We start from the raw sequence: 18,911 nt of genomic DNA on the forward strand, positions 1-18,911 counted from the left end.
GCGGGCCGTCGAATTCGAATGGAAGACACCAGATACGACGCCCTGAAGTGAGCCCTACGGCTTTTCAGAGGCAGTGCCCGGTTTGCAAAGCCCAATGTTGCATGGTAGCCTGGCGCAAGAGTCACCTGGGAGGGCCTTTATGCACCGGCACAGCACCTCGGGATCCGCATCTGTACATAGGCTGCAGCACGCTGCATGTCTTGGGCACGCACGCAAACATCATATTCTTAGCCTATACGACCGTGCAGCAGGCCATCTGTACCTATGGCGTCGTGCCATGCACGAACGTAGGCATCAACACGTCGTGAAAACAAATCTGCTCCAAGCGCCTTCCCGACCGAGTAGACAGAGGCAAATATATGCATGCCAAATGCACGTCTTGCAAGATTTTCGATGGCATTGTCTGCAGGGAGTTACCCGCGGCGACTGCAGCACGGCTTGGCCGCCGACTATCAGACCAGACAAAAACCGGATCGAATGTGCATGGCATCCATGACGTCTTGCCACTCTATTGAGGTGGATAACCGAAGCCGCCATCGCTGGGCCCCAGGAATCAGGCTCACATTCTATGGCCAGTCTGAGGAACACAGCGCAACACCTCTGTGGTGCTCGTCGGCCCGTCCAGGCGGCAGAGGACAGCCAAAAAGGGTAACCACTCGGCCCCACCTCCTCCGTCCTCTCGGCCCGCGTGGGGCCGTCTTCGATTCCCTCCTCCGTCGTGTCTGCATTCCCACAAGGGCCGCCATCGACATGGTTACCCAGCATCCTTGTTGTCCCTGTCGTCTCGCCCAGGGTGCGCTGCCTTGTTCTCGTCATCAACAGAGAAACTTCCCCAGCGGCGGGACCTAACGCACGCATCCGTCATCCCCGCGCCCACCCACCCTCACGAAGCCAACCCGCATCACGACCTCGTCCGCGATTGGGCCGCGCCCACGCCAGGTGATGCACCGCTTCTCGTCGTGTGTGTGTGTGCCTCCGCCCACGAGCACACCACCGGCGCGGGCTCCGGTGGGCGGGGCTCCCCCATCCTCACATGGCCAGGCGGGATAAATGGGCGCGTCCTGCAGCTGCAGCTGCTTCTCTTGAAGTCTTCTGCCTGGCCCCCCGCCGTGTGTCCGCCCCTGTCCATCCACGCGCGCCGCGACGCGCAACGGCGGCGCCCGTCCAAGGTGCGAGCAGCACGGCGCGAGAGGGTGGGCGGGCCCAACCGCATGCTCCCGTCATATGACTGGATGTCTTGAAAATTGGATGCATGCCCGTTATCGCGACGAGAGGCACGCAGGCTTGCGGCAGGACGAGCTGTGCCTTGTGCTCTGCTGCCTTTGGGGGCGGCGGCGCGCTCTGGTCTGCTGGCGCGATGGGTGCGATGGTATTGAAAAGGGACGGCTGCTCAGCCGCCGCGTGCGTTTTCGTCGACGAGTGGCTTTTCTGGAGGCATCATCATGTTTGATAGAGTTTGCTCTGACATAGTTTGAAACATGATCTTGTCACCGCCCGGCGCGGGCAGCCTCGTCACGCAGGTGGCTCGCCAGGAACCACGCATCTTCACACAGACCCTCACCCGGCCAGCCACCACGCTCGTCACGCTTATTACGCTTGGCTCCACGCCGTCCACCTCCTCCTCCTCCTCCTCCTCCTCCTCGTCGAGCCCAGCGCCCACGTCCCTCGTCGTCCCAGCCAACAGCGGCGGTAAGCACGGCCTTTCCAGCGTGCAGCTGGGCGCCATACTGGGCTCCATCGCGGCGGTCGTCGTCCTCGTCATCGTCGCCGGCATCTGCCTCGCAAACAAGACCCCGCCTCGGAAGCGGCACACCTACGTGTATCAGGACTGGAGCACCAGCAGCAGCGGTGGCAGTCACGGCTCGTCGTCGACATCTAGCAGCTCGACGGCCAAGTCGAAGAAGAAGCCGCCGCCCAAGGGCCCGAAGCGGCCGTCGCGGCCACCGCAACTGATTCCCGGAGGCGCGCCGTATCCGACATACAAGGCGGTGCCGATACCCAATCCGAGGAAGCCGCCCAGTGTGAAGCGCGTGTTTGTGTAGTGTCGTAGGGAGGATTTGCGTTGAGAGATGGAGAGGGGATCGTGGAGTCCAAGGTTCGGGTTAACCTGGGGACGAGGCGGCGTCAGTGACAGTAGCCGGAAATGGGGCATAGCGGGCGTGCTGACTTGAATCTTACCGTCACGGCACCACATTACTGGTGCTAAAGTTTGCCTTTGCATCGCTTGACCGCCACCGTGCAGACATTACTTTCGGCGACCATATGGTGTTGACCATGTCTTCCGCTCCATAAAGCCATCTCTGCAGAAATACGCTTCCCTGTGAGCCACAATGTGCCAGTGCTGCAAATGCTGACGCCTTGGGGGAGGTTAATGATACCTTGGAGTCGTGCGATGTATGCCGTTTGCAACATGGCCAGGGCGGGTGCGGAAACACGGCATGGTCCGATTCGATACATGCGAAGCAGGCAAGGTATGCCTTTGGCTCCATAGGTTCCGGCTCGGCAACGGCGTCGAGGGGCGTTGCATCTGCGGTCAATCCACATTTCAAGGATTTTGACGCAAGCTGCCGTCGTCGTGTGACGGCGACTTCGATGCGCCGAGAACCCAATGTCATTGCGCAGATAGATGACCTTCGGCATGTTACACGATTTCTAGACGCTTTGAGAGGAGGAAGCAGCGGTGTTACTGTTACCCGATCTCGATGGCCAGTCTCGCTCTCTGATAGGTACCTACTCGGGCACCAGACATCTAGCCGACTCGTCAGGGTCGTCGTCCTGGGGCATCGCCAAGGTCGTACAGCAGTCTCCAGTCTCCCCGACGTTACAGCGGCTCAGCTTCTAGCAATCAGCGAACCATCGGCCGCAGCTGGACATCGTCAGCGTCGTCGGATGGTACAGCTATTTGGGACTTCAGGTTGTTGGATAGGTAGACGGCCAAGGGAACATGGATCCGAATGTCGCCCTTATGGCACCCATACTACCTGTCAGTCACGCCGGGATCAAATAATTGACAAATTTACTTTATTTTACAGTCTTTAGTGTCTACTCTGCGAAATGCAGCCTCACGTTGACGCCGTCGCCGGGACAGTTGGTCAGCGTCAGGCCGTGCTTGACGGGCCCGATGTTGGAGCCGTCGATGGTGTCGATGCGCTGGATCAGACGGATCACGACGTAGGCGATCTCCGTCAGCGCAAACTGCTGGCCGATGCAGATTCGCGGGCCGCCGTTGAACGGCAGGTAGTCCCAGCCCGGCCGGCGATGCTCCCACCGCTCCGGCTTGAAGGTCTCGGCGTCGGGGCCCCAGAGGTCCTTGCGGCGCTGCATGATGTGTACCTGCGCGAGACGGTGTCAGCACTTTGTCCTCTCTCTTCTCCTTTTTTTCTATTCCTATATCCATCTGATGTGTTGCAGGAAAGCAAGAAAAGACTTACCGAGTATGCCACATCCTGCCCCTTGCGGACGTACACGGGAGACCGCCCGTCGGCGCCACCGCCCACGGGCAGCGTCGTGTCGACCTGCGCGGTGCGCACGTTCATCGTGACGATGGGGTACAGCCGCAGGATCTCGTTGATGCACCACTGCAGGTACTGGCAACTCTTCATGCGCTCAAACGTAATGTCGCGGGGCTTGTCGTAGGTGCCAAACTCCTCGAGGATGACGGTGCGCAGCTTCGTGTAGTAGTGGTTGTACTGGGGGTCCGCGAGGGTGTAGAAGAACCAGCCCAGCGTCGAGGCCGTCGTGTCGCGCCCGGCGAGCAGGATGTTGAGCAGCTGCGAGCGCAGCTCGGCCGGGTCCTGCGTGTCCTGGGCCAGCGCGTGCAGGAAGACATACTTTTCCTTCTCCCCGCCGCCGGCCTTCTCGTCGCGCGTCTGCTTCATCGCGACGCCGACAAAGTAGTCGACGAACTCATGGACCTTCTTCACCATGCGGTGGAACTCGGGCGTGTGCACCATCCAGTAGCTGTTGCCCATGCGCGCGCCGAGGGAGAGCGTGTATTGCGAGCGGTCAAAGGCCTGGGCGAAGTCGTCGCCACGCTTGTTCCCCTTGCCGCTGGCGCTGTCCTCGCCGAGCTGGCTGTTGACGCTTTCGCCGAAGAGGAACTCGGTGGCCGAGTCGAGCGTCAGGCGGAAGAAGAGCTTGGACAGGTCCACCGTGTCGGTCCAGCCGTCCTTGCCGAGGTGGCGGTCCAGCACCGTCATCATGGCCTTGACGTGGTCCTCCTCGAGGTCGAGGTCGCTGACCTGGCTGCGGACGAACTGCGGCCGGAGAAGGGCGCGCGAGTGCTCCCACTGCTTGCCGTTGGCAGCGAACTATACGGCGAATTCGTCAGCCTCGATAATCACCGATGGATCGCTTTCCAGTCAATCATTGGGGGTTGGGGGGCACATACGATGCCGTTGCCCAGCAGCGGCTTAAAGTTCTCCGTGCGGTTCGGGCCCAGGCCAAAGTCCTTGAACTTGAGCGCCAGGACGGTCTGGATGTTCTGCGGGTCGAGGGTGAAGAGGGTGTCGCGGAAGAAGGGCGTCCTGAGGATGACGGTCCCGACGTAGCGGCCGTGCTTCTCGGCCACGGCGTCGAGCTGCTCCTGGACCCAGACGGGGAGGCGCTTCTGGCGCGAGGCGTTTGCGCCGCGCATCATGGAGACGATGCCGCTGGGCTCCGGACCCGTCGTCTTGAGGGGCGGCTCGCAGCCGAGCTCCTTGGCCTTTTTCGCATGCCGGATGTGCTCGTTGATGCTGTTGATGATGTACCCGAGGACGAGCGCCGCCGCGGCGATGACGGCGAGGGCCGCGATTTGCATCTTGGCTGCGTCTTTTGTCTCTTTGCGACTTTGCTCTCTCTTTGCGACTCAGAAGCGTCCAGTCACTCCCAACTATGTCGTTAGAATAAAACGAGCTGTTGAATCACCAACACGCGACGTCACATGCAGCCGCAGAGTCGACAATACGTACGCCGGGGGTTGTTAACGAATGACAGGCAGCTTGTTTCTTCTTAAGGGCGACATGGCGTCGAATTGCACATGCGTCAATTCGATACGGGTCCCCGGGAGCGGTGGGCTTGGCGCGCACCGGCGGGCGGCCAGGAACGGAGCATCGGGCTAACGTTGTGACTCTTATCGAGTTTCGTCGCCAGCCAAAGCGGGCCTCGGCTGCTGTTCAGCTCCCGCGACGGCGCTGCGCTACGCGGCCGTCCCCGGATTTGCGCACCGGCTGACTAGTGCCTGATGCCAAACGCGCGTGGTGGCATTGCATTCGATGGGTTTTTGGGTTTGCGGAGTGCAGAGGAGTTTCAGGGGTCATTGTTGCTTCCGCGTCTCCGGCCTGGTCGTTCAGGGGGGCGGCCGGAGAGGAGAGTTGTTGCTGCACTGCGCCCAAGCACTCCGGGGTCAAGACAACGCGAACCCCGTGAGTCTTATTTTGGTGGATGGTCCGGCAATCGGTGGGATACTTGCGGCCCATGCCGCCTGGCGCGTCGAGGGGCCAGGTTGGTGGTGCTCGATGCATCTCGGTCGACGTCGACAGGTCGCGTTCAAGTGATGCCTGGCAGCCACCACAACGGCACTGGACACCAACTTTCAGAAACAACAACCTGGCCCCCGAACAATCCATGGGAACCCACAAGAGGGTCCGAATCCCGAACGTGGGAGCGGTACAATTATGGCCCCGTCCAGTCCACTTCCGGTCGCTCCGACTTACCCTAGAGCTAGTCATGAGAATTTGTGTCGACGACAGGCTTTGTTATTTCCGCTTGGCACCATTGATGATTATGTCCAAAATTGGCCTACCAATGGCAAATCGCCGTCAAGGGCAGCGCTGTGTCTGTAGAAGGGGAGATGGTGCGATCCGTCTGTGCACTGTAGGATACATCATGCCAGTTTCCCTCGTCGGTCTAATTCTGTCACGAGCGACTCGCTCACTCACCACGGCGAAAACTCATGCCTGTGGTTGAAGCTGAACATTTGTAGAAATGAGTGCTCTCTTGTCACAGCCGCCAGTCCAGTCTTGTCATATTTGCATGTAGTCACCTGATATGACGGAAGGCTATGGCTAGGTGTCGGCTTGACGAGCGAAGACTCGGGAGATCAATCCCACGACCGCAATGTGCCACGATAGATGGCAGTACCTGGGCTATTGCGTCTGGCTCCAACGAGCTGATTGCGGGTCGCAGTGAGAAGTAGTTGCCAGAAGGATGAACATGGCTTGACAGACGTCAGTTAATGACAGTTGCCATGCGCTAGGAGTCTCCTCAACTCTGCAGGCTCACGGTGAGTTTCTTGCCTATGCGCCAATGCCAGCTGCGATATTGGTGTCGACGCGCCTGCAGCAGGCGCGGAAGGCCGTGAAATTGGCCCTGCCGTCGTCGCAAAAGCCTCTTGCCTGTTGGTCGCCACACCACGTCCCAAAGATTCGGCAGCTGCCGGTTGGCGCTGCATCGCCGATCGGCCAATGTCTGTCTCACCTTTTTTGTGAAGCACCAACCGCGCCGCACATATTACACTCGCAGCGTAGCCTTGCATCAGAGAAAGAGACCAACCACGCGCTCCGTTAAAGTGTGCGTGTCACCGCAGCGATGCGTAATAGAAGGGCGGCAAGAGGCCCGACGGGCGGGGGTGGGGCACACCGATCGATCCGGAGCCGAGCCCGGAGGTCAGCTCCGGCCGCCATTACATCAACCATCGGTCACGCAGCACGCATCGAACACACAAGCTGCGGTCAAGAACACGCTACCCGGAACTGGAGTTGTAAAGGCACGCATTCAACCGGCAAACGTCCGGTAGTTGGTAGCTCACCGTGCCGTGGCCGCCTGGTCGTCTATATCATTGACGTCAGCGTGATGAGCCGCCGGTTCACGGCGGGGAGATATATAAGATGCTGCGCGGTGTGGGCGAATACCTAGAATAGGGCATCTTTCTGCTGGTAATCATTCCTCAATGGCCCAGTACGTCAAATCTGCAGTCATGCGTTCCAAGGACGCCAAGGCCGAAAATCTGGCGCACGTCACCGTCGAGCCGACCAAGGACACGCGCATCACGTCCGACTTTGGCACGAAGCAGACCAACACGGATGACTGGCTCAAGGTCAACAGCAAGGACAAGACGGGGCCGATGCTTCTGGAGGATAATTTTGGCCGAGAAAAGGTCAGTCCTGAATACTTCCGGATCACCAACCCGGGGGCGCTGGCGAGCAGAACACAGCCAGCTTCTTCAACAAGATACTGACTATTTCTAGATTCATCATTTCGACCATGAGCGTATCCCAGAGCGAGTCGTTCACGCACGTGGCGCTGGCGCCTTTGGCACGTTCCGCCTCCACGAGTCGGCCGCCGACGTGACGAGCGCAGGCATCCTCACCGACACGTCTCGCTCGACGCCGCTCTTCGTGCGCTTCTCAACAGTTCTGGGCAGCCGCGGTTCGGCCGACACGGTGCGTGACGTACGCGGCTTCGCAGTCAAGATGTACACGGAAGAGGGCAACTGGGACATTGTCGGCAACAACATCCCCGTCTTCTTCATCCAAGACGCCATCAAGTTCCCTGACCTGATCCACGCCGGCAAGCCCGAGCCGCACAACGAGGTGCCGCAGGCGCAGTCGGCGCACAACAACTTCTGGGACTTTATGTACGGGCACTCGGAGGCGACGCACATGTACATGTGGACCATGTCGGACCGCGCCATCCCGCGCTCGTACCGCATGATGCAGGGCTTCGGCGTCAACACCTACACGCTCGTCAACGAAAAGGGCGAGCGGCACTTTGTCAAGTTCCACTTCACGCCCGAACTCGGCGTCCACTCGCTCGTCTGGGACGAGGCCCTCAAAATCGCGGGCCAGGATCCAGACTTCCACCGCAAGGATCTCATGGAGGCCATCGACAACGGCGTGTTTCCCAAGTGGAAGTTTGGCATCCAGACGATCCCTGAGGCAAAGGAGCACGACTTCGACTTTGACATCCTCGACGCCACCAAGGTCTGGCCCGAGGATCTCGTCCCCGTGCGCTACATCGGCGAGCTGGAGCTCAACCGCAACGTCGACGAGTACTTTACGCAGACGGAGCAAATCGCCTTCTGCACCAGCCACGTCGTGCCGGGCATTGGCTTCTCCGACGACCCGCTGCTGCAGGGCCGCAACTTTTCCTACTTTGACACGCAGCTCAGCCGCCTCGGCATCAACTGGCAGGAGCTGCCCATCAACAAGCCCGTCTGCCCCGTCATGAACTTCAACCGCGACGGTGCCATGCGCCATACCATCTCCAAGGGCAAGGTCAACTACTGGCCGAACCGGTTCGAGGCCCAGCCGCCGGCCACCGAGGCCGAGGGCGGCTACGTCGACTTCCCGCAAAAGGTGGCAGGCATTAAGGAGCGGGCGAGGAGCGCCAAGTTCAAGGACCATATTTCGCAGGCGCAACTCTTCTTCAACTCGCTGAATGAGGTTGAGAAGAGCCATCTCATGGCGGCTTTGTCGTTTGAGCTCGACCACTGCGACGAGGCGATTGTGTATGAGCGGCTGACGGAGCGACTCGCCGACATTGATCTCGGTCTTGCGCAGTCGGTTGCCGAGATGGTTGGCGGTAAGAAGCCTGAGAAGGCCGGCAAGCAGAATCACGGACGCAAGGCAAAGGGGCTCAGCCAAGCCGATTTCTTGCCTGAGAAGCCTACAATCGCGTCGCGACGGATTGCGATTATTATCGCGGACGGCTACGACAGCATTGCATTCAAGGCCATGCTGGGCGCCCTGGAGGCTGCCAAGGCGACACCCATCATCATCGGCAACCGGCGGTCGCCCATCTTCGCGGCCGGCGAGGACTCGTCCTCCAGCAAGGGCGTGACACCCGACCACCACCTCGAAGGACAGCGCAGCACCATGTTCGACGCCCTGTTCATTCCAGGCGGAAGCAAGTCCACAGAGACGCTACTCAAGAGCGGCCGCGCCATCCACTGGGTGCGCGAGGCATTTGGGCACCTCAAGACCGTGGCCGCAACGGGCGAGGCTGTGGCCCTGCTCGACAAGGCATTCCAGCTGCCCGGCGTGGCCATCTCATCCGGCGGCGAAGCCGTCGAGAGCTACGGCGTCGTGACGCTCAAGGACGCGAAGCCCGAGGGCCTGGGCGAGGTGGTTGGCGCAGCAAAGAATGCAAAGGGGTTCCTGGACAAGTTTGTTACGTCGGTCGGACAGCATCGGTGCTGGCAGCGGGAGTTGGACGGGCTGAGCACACAGGTGGCGTACTGAAGGATAATTCTTGTCCGATGACGGCAGTTGGCGGGAGGGTGACCTAGCAATACAACGCGTGCCTGCGACCCGTTCATACGTGTGATGTTGCTCGTTTGTAGATCGGCTGATGAAGACTATATGCTCTGGCCAGCAGCACAGTCAGCCTATAGCTGGATGCGGGCGATTGGTGGCTTGCAGATGCCGTGAGCTGCAGCAACTGCCGTCAACCGCCCAGCAGCCGCCTTTGTTTCCTTGCGTCGAGTTAACGCGCCAACATACCACCTCGTCGACTGCCAACATGCTTTCGTCGCATTACAGAGATGATTTTTGGGACATCCGGCAGATTTTAAACGGAGTGACAGCTTGTACGCCAAGTCTGCATGGAATGCAGAAAGGTTGCACTCCGTCAAGCCGACCAGATCGTCGGAGAAGGCAAGCATGGGTTCACGGTTCGTAGAGTTTGGGAATGGTGTCATGTTGCCGCCCTCCGTGTTCCCGAGCGTTCAATGACAAGGTGCTTTCACGCACGGACACTTTCTCCCCGCATTCAGCCGCCATCTGCAGGTCAGCAACACGGGTTTATGGGATCATGGCCCTTGGATGGGGTGGAGATGAAGATTGCAGGAGCCAGGACCCCGCGTCTCTAGCAAGAGGCCCGAGCCCCAACAGCTGACGATAGTAGTGCGTACTACTCAGGACCAGTTCGGCCCGAACCGTAACACACAAACAGGCGTTTCATGACTGGAGCGGTGCTCGTGCTTCAACGGTCGGCGACGCTGCGTGTGAGACATTGTTGGCCCCTAAAACATCCATGCGCGAATCGCGATGCCCGAGGCGGTGATCCGGCTCCTACCAGACTTCCATCCACGAGCGTCCATGGGCAGTGTGACTGTGATAACAGCGTTGAGCAGACGATGCGCGCTCGTTCAGTTCTCAGTTGGCTCGGTTCTGGAACCAACGAGGAGTCCGAGCTATGCGATTCATGTTGACGGCAGATCGATTGCCTCCATGTCGACACGCAGGGCACATACCGGCGAAGAACAGCACTGGCAATGCCGACGTCTTTACGTACAAGTGCAGACCCCCTGCCAAAGGCGCCCCAGGCCTCCCGCTGATGCCCTTCCCACGGGCCGCCGGATCGCGCCAGAGGAGGCAACACCCCTAGTTTAGCATGGCTTAGCCACCCGGGGTCCGGGGTTGGGGCTGCCGCCATCCGCTGATCCGTCGACGCCACTTCGCAACCTCGTCTCAAAGTAGCAAGCACACTCAACGAACGTCTTGTCCCCACAGGGCTCGCTCAACATGTCAGCCCGCTGTTGCTGCTGCTGTAGAGCAGATGCTTTCCTGGTTCCGCGGCGGCCTGTGCGAGGGGGGCGGGTCAAACCGCGTGAGGGCATGTCGAGCGAGCGGCATTTGCAACCATGTTCCCTGGCGGCGGCGGCCTAGTCGACAGATCTCTCACAGGCTGATGAGCCCAGGGTTGAGCGACCCCGGCCGGCAGACGCGTCCAAGCCGTCGGGCAGACACATAACAGTGAGCGGCTGCGCCCTGCCTCGGCTGCGAGAGTCCGACAGGCAAGGGATGCGGAAGATTCTGCTTTGCATCCCAGTCGATATACACTCTTGCGTCGCCCCTCGCTCTCCTGTCAGTGTCGCTGGTTTCGACATTTTCGTGTCCGAATACACCAAGAATGCATCGTGCCCGGTGATGCCGTTGTGATGCTGACCTCGGCGCTCGTTTTTGTGGCGGCGCCGGTGCTGTGCGTTGCCGGCAGCAGTTCCTCGACAGAATCGTCACATGTGGCGGCACGCGACTCAGCGGCGACGAACATTACTAGAGATGTTCCAGCGTGCTCGGTAGGATGTCCTGGCACGACGACGCTTCGAAGAGACATACTGAAGTTGCCCAGCTTGACTGCCTCTCCGCGGCGTGTGGTCTCGCCGATGAAGCCTGCGTATGCGATAGGATCTCGAGCAAGAAGGTCATGGACTGTTCCATGGCCGCTTGTACCTTTGCCGAAGCTATATGTACGTGACCCTGAACACTCCTGAATCATCGCAATATCTTGCTGAAGCAGCGCCAGCGGCCCGGAGACTGATCGAAGTCGCCTGTGGCGCGTCGACAACCCGCACCCGCGTCGGCACGTTCAACTACATCAACACCGGCCTCGGCATATTCACCGGCATCATAGCCGTCGCGCGGCTTATCTTCAAGCGATTCATCAGCTCCGCCCGCAAATTTACCCCCGACGACTGGGTCATTCTCGCGACGCTCGCCCTCGGTCTGGCCAGCGTGCTGCTCCTCTCACTAGGGCTGACGGCCAACGGCCTGGGGAGAGACATCTGGACCCTCGCCCCGGAAGGCATGGTGACCTTTGGGTTCTACTTTTACCTCTGCGAGATTGTTTACATTGCTCTCATGGCCATGGTGAAGCTAGCGCTGTCTCTCTTTTACTTGGCCATTTTCCCGGGTGCCGGTGTGCGCCGGATACTATGGGCGACGGCCGTGTTCCAGGTCGTCTTCGGGCTGGCGTTTGTAATCAAAGACGCGGTCCAGTGCATCCAGCCCGACTTCTACTGGAAGAGGTTCAGCCTCGATGCTGATCCGCGGGGGCACTGCATCAACGTGCATGCCTCGGGCTGGGTCAATGCCGTGCTGGGCGTCGCCATTGACGTCTGGCTGCTGGCGATTCCTCTCTTTCAGTTGCGCAAATTGCAACTGGAGTGGAAGAAGAAGGCCGTGGCGGGAGTCATGTTTCTCACCGGCGCGCTGTAAGTCATTGACACCAGTCCATCTAACAAACCCCTCTTGCGAATGACTAGCAGTACGGATCCATAGACTAACGAGTCTATAGGGTGACGCTCATCTCGATTCTTCGACTCAAGTCCCTCAACACATTTGCCAACACGACGAACCCAACCTGGGACCAGTGGGCGCTAGTGCTCTGGTCCACGATCGAGATCAACACAGGCATCATCTGCACCAGCCTTCCCGCCGTGCGCCTCATGCTGCTTCGCCTGTTCCCACGTATGCTCGGAACCGTGGTATCGACGACATCACGGACACGAACGCGCGCGGAGTCAGCGTATGGCGAAGGGGCGAGCAGTAGTCACGAAATGAAGCCACCGGGCTCCTCTGCGGGAGGCAGCGATCACACCTCGACGTTGACGCTGCTGCCACCAGCGACAAGGGTTGAATCTCGCAGTCCTTTATTTGAAGATGTCAAGTCGGCTGAGACGGACTCAAGACGAACATAGCAGCACGTGTAGCAACACGTTGGGCAGCATCGGGCGCCATAAACACCAAAAGGAGGATGGTGTGATCCACAAAGGGATGCATAGGGACTTGGAAAGAATCCGGCGAACACACGGCAGGTCCAGGAGAAGGTTACGCAATGGCATGGCCTGTTAGAGGTACGGGCTTGAAGCTGGGAAAACTCTTCAATGAGGTCTTCAGACGGCATCCGTGCTTTTGATCAACGAGATGGAACGACCAGGCCCGCTACCACTTGAACGCCCGACCACACAGCGCGTTTCAGGCGACACTATTTATACCCATTTCTTAAAGTGATAGCATAATACAGTATAACAAAAATGGTGCAAAAGGGCGTTGGCGCCGAAACTTGCTTTCTTTGCCGGCGCTTGATCCAATTTTACCGCCCCAAGCAGTGTCTTACATGGCTCGACCATAATCGACATGGAAGTACTCGCAGCAGGATCGGCCATCGTCCGGAGCGCTTCATCAGGGGGCTGCGTTCCCTATTGCGACTACACAAGATGTCTTCTAATCCCCGCTTGACATGTAAGTCCAGTAGGGGGCGCAACGAAACTTCCAAAGACCAGTCCAGTCGTGCTTCGTCATCGTCGGATCTAGCAGGCAAACAACAACTGGTGCCACTGGTTAACGGGAGCATCGTCCGCTACCACTGACCCAAAGTCTCTTTCGTGGCATGTCGCGACTCCCGTTGAGGCATCTCGGCGCCGAGAGATCCATCATCTGGGGTGGATCTGATCGCCGTGCGGGCGTTGGCCACGCGACATGCGAAGCGCCGACAGCACGGACGCCCACATGGAGCCTACACGCCGTGTCCATGTTTCCTGAAGCCAATTCACTTACCGCGCCTTCGCCGCTTCGACTGGTCCTAGTACTCGTGGCTACTCATTATATGCTATCGAGTTGCCATTGGTGCACATTCTGCAGGAATTGTTCCGTCGATCTGATCGTGTTTGTGGCCGGGTGTTACAGGACGTGAAGAGTGAGTTAGTAAGTGGCCAGTCGACCACACAAGTGAGGCCCAAAGGTACACGTACTCACAAATCAAGGAGGGTACAAAGTAAAAGTGTCGCTTCCCGCGACGCGCTTGCTCTTGGCCTGTGCGCGGTTGCTACCCGTACAGTAGCATCGCGCGATTGCCGCTGGTGTTTGTTACGACGTCACGGCGTGATCCCCCACAGACTGTCTCGTGTGTGCCTTGGACGTTGTGGTACTCAGCGTATCCAGACCGTTCAAAGGACAGAGGGGAGAACTGCCGGCGGCACGCGACTTGATGCATGCGCGTCCCACGTGAGCGACTCCGACTGCCTGAGACCGCTGAGACCGTGAGTAGCGCCTCCATAGAGCCTCGAAGGCGCCGCCGCTGGAGTCGCACAAGAACGGCCGCGGGGCTCCATCCTCGATCTCACCGCCAACTAACCCGGATATCCGCCGTGCTGGGTGTTACCTGTTTTATTAAGCGTCGGCCGAACGCGGTCGGGTAAGGGCAGGACCCGGGCAAAACAAAGGATTGTCCTCCGTAGTATTGTGGCGCAACTTTGCTGTCCATCTGCCGTTACGACGAGGCGGCCGCATGAACCGTCAATATGCCACGTACTCGTACCACATGCCACGATGACACTACCCACGCACAATCTATGGAGTCATGTAGTGCTAAGAAGGAGCAATCCCATCGGTCGCCCCGTGCGGCGAATCCAGCGCGGCCTCGTCAAAGCGGTTCTCCACGCCGTCGCCGGCCTGGGCGCGACTGGGCGTTTACTTAGCGTTTAGTGGCTTGCCCTTGGTGGCCCCAATTCCCCAGAATCAGATCTCGCGGCTGGCTTGTCATCCTGCACGGCCCCTGAAGCTAATCTCCCCCGCGCGGTCGCGCGCCGAGCCCGAGTGGACTCGAAGCATGTGGCTGTCCACAATGAACGGGAGCGCATCGAGGAGATCTGATCCGGTCTCCAGAAAAATCGTGTGCGACGGGCATGCCAGTGCCAACGAAGTACGGACGGACAGTGAGGCAGCTCGGGATGTTCCGTCGCGGACGGCGGTGAACAAGGAAAGGAAACAGGGCAGCGGACTGCCCGGGGCGATGCAACGCGGATTTCACGCCGCTCACAAACCGAATGAGATGGTCCCGTCGCAGAGGCGGATCGTTGGCCGACTGGCCCGCCCTACCAAGTCCCCTCATCCGCATCGACATCTTGCTCCCTCCCTCGCAGACAAGATGGACCCCTGGGCCGGACAGCCCAGCGTTTCCGCCTGGCCCCTGCGTGCCAAAGCGAGCCAACACGCGCACCAGGCCAACCCTCCGACTTGCGCCTGCGCCAGATCCCTCTGGCCACTGAGCAGGCGGCAAGGACGCTCGCGCGCATGCGGCCCGCCCGTTTCACTTTCCCTTATGGGCGGTACGGCCGAACCAGACCCTTGATGCGTGGCCTTGCTGCAGACACGACATGTCACTGGCAACATGGCAGGCCCGCCCCCCTTTGTCATAATTCCCGTCGGCAGGCTCGGAGCCGCCTAGAATCCAGATTATTTTGTAATACAGGGCTGCCGAGGATGACTGCTACCTTAAGAAGGAGGACGAGGGCCACGAGTAGGAGCCGTCTGTGCTCATTACGTCGCACCTGTCCCCCCGTGAATCATTGACTCTTTTCCTACAAAAGTAGCCAGAGTCATCCAACCTCCGCCCTGGTCGGCGTGTCCCCCTTTTACACGCCGTTGCGCCGCCGCCGAAACCTTCAAAGACACGCGCGCGCGCGCCCCTGGAACGCAACCGACGGACACTACAAGCACCGGCGCGTCACCGTCTTGGACCCCTTCTCCCCTCCTCTCCCTTTCCGCGACCGACGACTCCGTCCCATCGAAAATGGGCAACGGGCAGAGCACTCCCCTGCAGCAGTGCCTCAACACGGTCTGCAATGGCCGGCTCGGCTGCGTCGCTTTCCCCTCGGACGCGCTGTACCAGGCCGCCTGGGTCAAGCCGTACAACCTCGACGTGCCGGTGACGCCCATTGCCGTCTTCAAGCCTAGCTCGACGGAGGACGTGGCTGGCGCGATCAAGTGCGCCGTGGCGAGCAATGTTCATGTGCAGGCCAAGTCGGGAGGGCACTCTTATGCGTGAGTTCCTTGAGTTCCTTGGGCGCGGTTCTTACAGGATGGCGCGCGGCTTACACGGGATAGAAACTTTGGCCTCGGCGGACAGGACGGCGAGCTCATGATTGACCTGGCGAACCTCCAGGACTTTCACATGGACAAGACGTCGTGGCAGGCGACGTTTGGCGCGGGCTACCGCCTCGGCGATCTCGACAAGAAGCTACAAGCGAATGGTAACCGGGCCATTGCGCACGGCACCTGTCCCGGGGTGGGCATCGGCGGCCACGCCACGATTGTAAGCCAGCTGTGTCCACGCCGCACACCCGCAACGCCTCCCGCGCAACGATATGAACTAGTATATACTGACGACTTCTTCTTCCCAGGGCGGTCTCGGTCCCATGTCGCGCATGTGGGGCAGCGCGCTCGACCACGTCCTCTCGGTGCAGGTCGTGACGGCCGACGGATCGATCAAGAACGCGAGCGAGAGCGAAAACTCGGACCTCTTCTGGGCGCTGCGAGGCGCGGGCGCGTCGTTTGGCGTCATCACCAAGTTCACGGTCAAGACGCACCCGGCGCCGGGCTCGGTGGTGCAATACACGTACAAGATCTCTCTCGGGTCGCAGGCGCAGATGGCGCCCGTGTACGCGGCGTGGCAGGCGCTGGCAGGCGACCCGAAGCTGGACCGGCGGTTCTCGACGCTCTTCATCGCGGAGCCGCTCGGGGCGCTCATCACGGGCACCTTTTACGGGACCAAGGCCGAGTACGAGGCGACGGGCATCGCGGCGCGGCTGCCGTCGGGCGGCACGCTGGACCTCAAGCTGCTGGACTGGCTGGGCAGCCTGGCGCACATCGCCGAGGTGGTCGGGCTGACGCTGGGGGACATACCGACGTCCTTTTACGGCAAGTCGCTGGCGCTGCGCGAGGAGGATATGCTGGACCGGACGAGCATCGACGGGCTGTTCCGGTACATGGGCGACGCGGACGCGGGCACGCTGCTGTGGTTCGTCATCTTCAACTCGGAGGGCGGCGCCATGGCCGACACGCCCGCGGGCGCCACGGCGTACCCGCACCGCGACAAGCTCATCATGTACCAGTCGTATGTCATCGGGATACCGACGCTGACCAAGGCGACGCGCGACTTTGCCGACGGCGTGCACGACCGCGTGCGCATGGGCGCGCCGGCCGCCAACTCGACGTACGCGGGGTACATTGACAGGACGCTGTCGCGCGAGGCGGCGCAGGAGTTTTACTGGGGCGCTCAGCTGCCGCGGCTGCGCGAGGTGAAGAAGGCGTGGGATCCGAAGGACGTGTTTCACAACCCGCAGAGCGTGGACCCGGCCGAGTAGAGGCGTGGAAGGGTGAGTAATGGCACTGAAAGAGGGCTTGATGTCTCATGCGTCAAAGAGGTGCCGGCTTGATGTCTTTTGCGTGGAGAGGTGCCGGGAGCTGATGCGGGTAATGGACGGAGGAATGTCCGAGTTGTTCAAGCTGATGGGCAGGGGGGAAGTCGATGGAGTGTGCTGGATTGGAGACGAAGCTGTACATGAGAGTTGGGTGGTAGGTAGACACGTACATTTAATATCTCTTTGATACGCGTCGTGTCTCGATGAGACATCTCGTCTGCCGTTGGCTTGTGAGGAGTCGACAACCACGGCAATCTTCAGGAGATGCAGGAGTGGAGATTTCCAGCCGGTGTTCAAGGCTGAGGCTCATGTTGCGAGCTGTGAGAGTCGACGCTTGAGCTGTGTGGTATTGTCAGGTGAGGCGTGTCTCATCCACCGTGGATGGATGGGGTTGACGCCAGGCGGACGTCCTTGAGCATGGCACTCGGTATACTTGCCAGGTTGGGACTCCACTGGTAGAACCAACGCACTCAGAAAAGAGGACGGTTAAACCCGTCTGGGGATGTGTCAAAGTGCAAAATGACCAACAGGCCTGAGCGCAGATTTCTACTCTCGACTCATGAAGGGGCCAGGGAGTCTTGCGCAACGCAGCGTGGATTTGCTTGTAATCATTGATCAATGATATGCGCAGCGCGCCTGCTTTTGTACCGATTGGGGTAATCCGACGAGAGCTCCCGGCGCGGATGGTTGCTCGGTGGGGTGGGTTCCGGCGTCGGAGCGGCGGGGCGGGAGGCGGGGCGGGCGTTCGGTTGGCACTGGACTGGAGCGCTGTGCGGTGCGGTACAGCAGGGGGCCGGTCGCCGGGGGGCAATGGCGCGGGAGGGGCCATTGTGGCCGGTACTGGGCGCGGGACGGACGCTGTTGCATAAGATTTTGGGAGCCGTGTGAGGGGTTGATGTTTGCGAATGTTATTTTGTTTCTTGTGAATAGCCAGTGCGTCGCAATGACGGCCGTCTTTTATACCGAAGCGCATCCCAAGGCAGGTGAGCTGCAGGCTGAGTGCCATCGGTGGGGCCCCGGGCGTTGAAGCGTTCGGCTCGACGGCCTGCGCCCCGCCAGCGGCAACCCACGGCCCAAACAGCAGGCACCCCCTCGCTGTAAGTACCCTCCTCTAGCACACCTCATTGTGGGCGCTGCAGCGTGCGGCCCAGCTGCCGAGGGTACCTACAGCTCTCCCCGCGACGCCTCAATCAGGCATGGCCACAGCGCCCGTCACGAGACCTGCGCTCCCCCAATGGCCCGATCCGGCAGCTAAACGGAGAAGCACCGCAAAGCATCGTCTCCATGGGCAGGAACGACCACGCGATATCTACATATTCCATATCATCCATTCGTCGCCCGCCTCTGTCGTTCTTTATAGTTGCATCTCCTCCATTGCGCGATACCATTCATCAACCACCACCTCGACTTGCACGCCGCTGGTCCTTCTCTTCTTTACCCCCATCACACATCCCGCGCGCAGCTGAACTTTCTCACACACTTCCCTTCAGCCAATCACGGCACCGCAATTCTCCCCAGACTGCCGGATTCGATCGCCAACCTCGACCACAGGCGCTGTTGGCTCAACCCATCCCAGCAGCTCGCTCACTGTGCAGCTAGCAGCTCTCCTCTCCGGCTCGTCGGATCCTCGTACCCTGCTGTGCAACAGAGCAGCTGGTCGGTATGTATAGCCCAGTGCAAGTCTTGTCTCAGCGCCACCACGACACCAGATCTCATACCAGATGGCATTCACCCATGCACGCCTGCGCCCAACGTCTTGTCATGTCATGTCACGGCTGCCCTCCCTGCTCTTTGATTCCCCCAACTTTACGTACTACTGCCACGGGCCCCACCACCGGCGCCCTCCTCCCCCTCCGTCTCCACCACTGCCGGTTCTCCAACGCCTCCGCACCGGACGGCACCACCACTTACACCTTAAACTGTTACACCATCCGCCCCCTCGCAC

General features: G+C 60.1%; 5 protein-coding genes across 5 annotated transcripts; 4 read left to right on the forward strand and 1 right to left on the reverse strand.

Annotated features, from left to right (window-relative positions):
- Nucleotides 1-1,478: 1,478 nt before the first annotated feature.
- PLICBS_001698 (uncharacterized protein) lies at nucleotides 1,479-2,042 on the forward strand (the record flags this gene model as incomplete). Its single annotated transcript, XM_018317214.2, has 1 exon — nucleotides 1,479-2,042. One exon carries the CDS (start codon nucleotides 1,479-1,481, stop codon nucleotides 2,040-2,042), a length of 564 nt encoding a protein of 187 aa, XP_018182739.2.
- Nucleotides 2,043-3,042: 1,000 nt separating this feature from the next.
- Nucleotides 3,043-4,801, reverse strand: PLICBS_001699 (uncharacterized protein; the record flags this gene model as incomplete). The annotated part of the gene is made up of 3 exons (XM_018317213.2): nucleotides 3,043-3,333; nucleotides 3,432-4,310; nucleotides 4,391-4,801. 3 exons carry the CDS (start codon nucleotides 4,799-4,801, stop codon nucleotides 3,043-3,045), a joined length of 1,581 nt encoding a protein of 526 aa, XP_018182738.2.
- A 2,130-nt stretch (nucleotides 4,802-6,931) lies between these two features.
- PLICBS_001700 (catalase A) lies at nucleotides 6,932-9,224 on the forward strand (the record flags this gene model as incomplete). Its single annotated transcript, XM_018317211.2, has 2 exons — nucleotides 6,932-7,138; nucleotides 7,230-9,224. The coding sequence occupies 2 exons, from the start codon at nucleotides 6,932-6,934 to the stop codon at nucleotides 9,222-9,224; spliced, it is 2,202 nt and encodes a 733-aa protein (XP_018182736.2).
- A 1,843-nt stretch (nucleotides 9,225-11,067) lies between these two features.
- Nucleotides 11,068-12,315, forward strand: PLICBS_001701 (uncharacterized protein; the record flags this gene model as incomplete). The annotated part of the gene is made up of 4 exons (XM_065599891.1): nucleotides 11,068-11,233; nucleotides 11,290-11,977; nucleotides 12,061-12,233; nucleotides 12,287-12,315. 4 exons carry the CDS (start codon nucleotides 11,068-11,070, stop codon nucleotides 12,313-12,315), a joined length of 1,056 nt encoding a protein of 351 aa, XP_065455963.1.
- A 3,021-nt stretch (nucleotides 12,316-15,336) lies between these two features.
- PLICBS_001702 (uncharacterized protein) lies at nucleotides 15,337-16,909 on the forward strand (the record flags this gene model as incomplete). The annotated part of the gene is made up of 3 exons (XM_018317209.1): nucleotides 15,337-15,587; nucleotides 15,651-15,858; nucleotides 15,947-16,909. The coding sequence occupies 3 exons, from the start codon at nucleotides 15,337-15,339 to the stop codon at nucleotides 16,907-16,909; spliced, it is 1,422 nt and encodes a 473-aa protein (XP_018182734.1).
- Between the last annotated feature and the right edge of the window lie 2,002 nt (nucleotides 16,910-18,911).

This window comes from Purpureocillium lilacinum (assembly GCF_023168085.1).
Source record: "Purpureocillium lilacinum CBS 284.36 DNA, scaffold_1, whole genome shotgun sequence".
Classification (NCBI taxonomy): Eukaryota; Fungi; Ascomycota; class Sordariomycetes; order Hypocreales; family Ophiocordycipitaceae; genus Purpureocillium; species Purpureocillium lilacinum.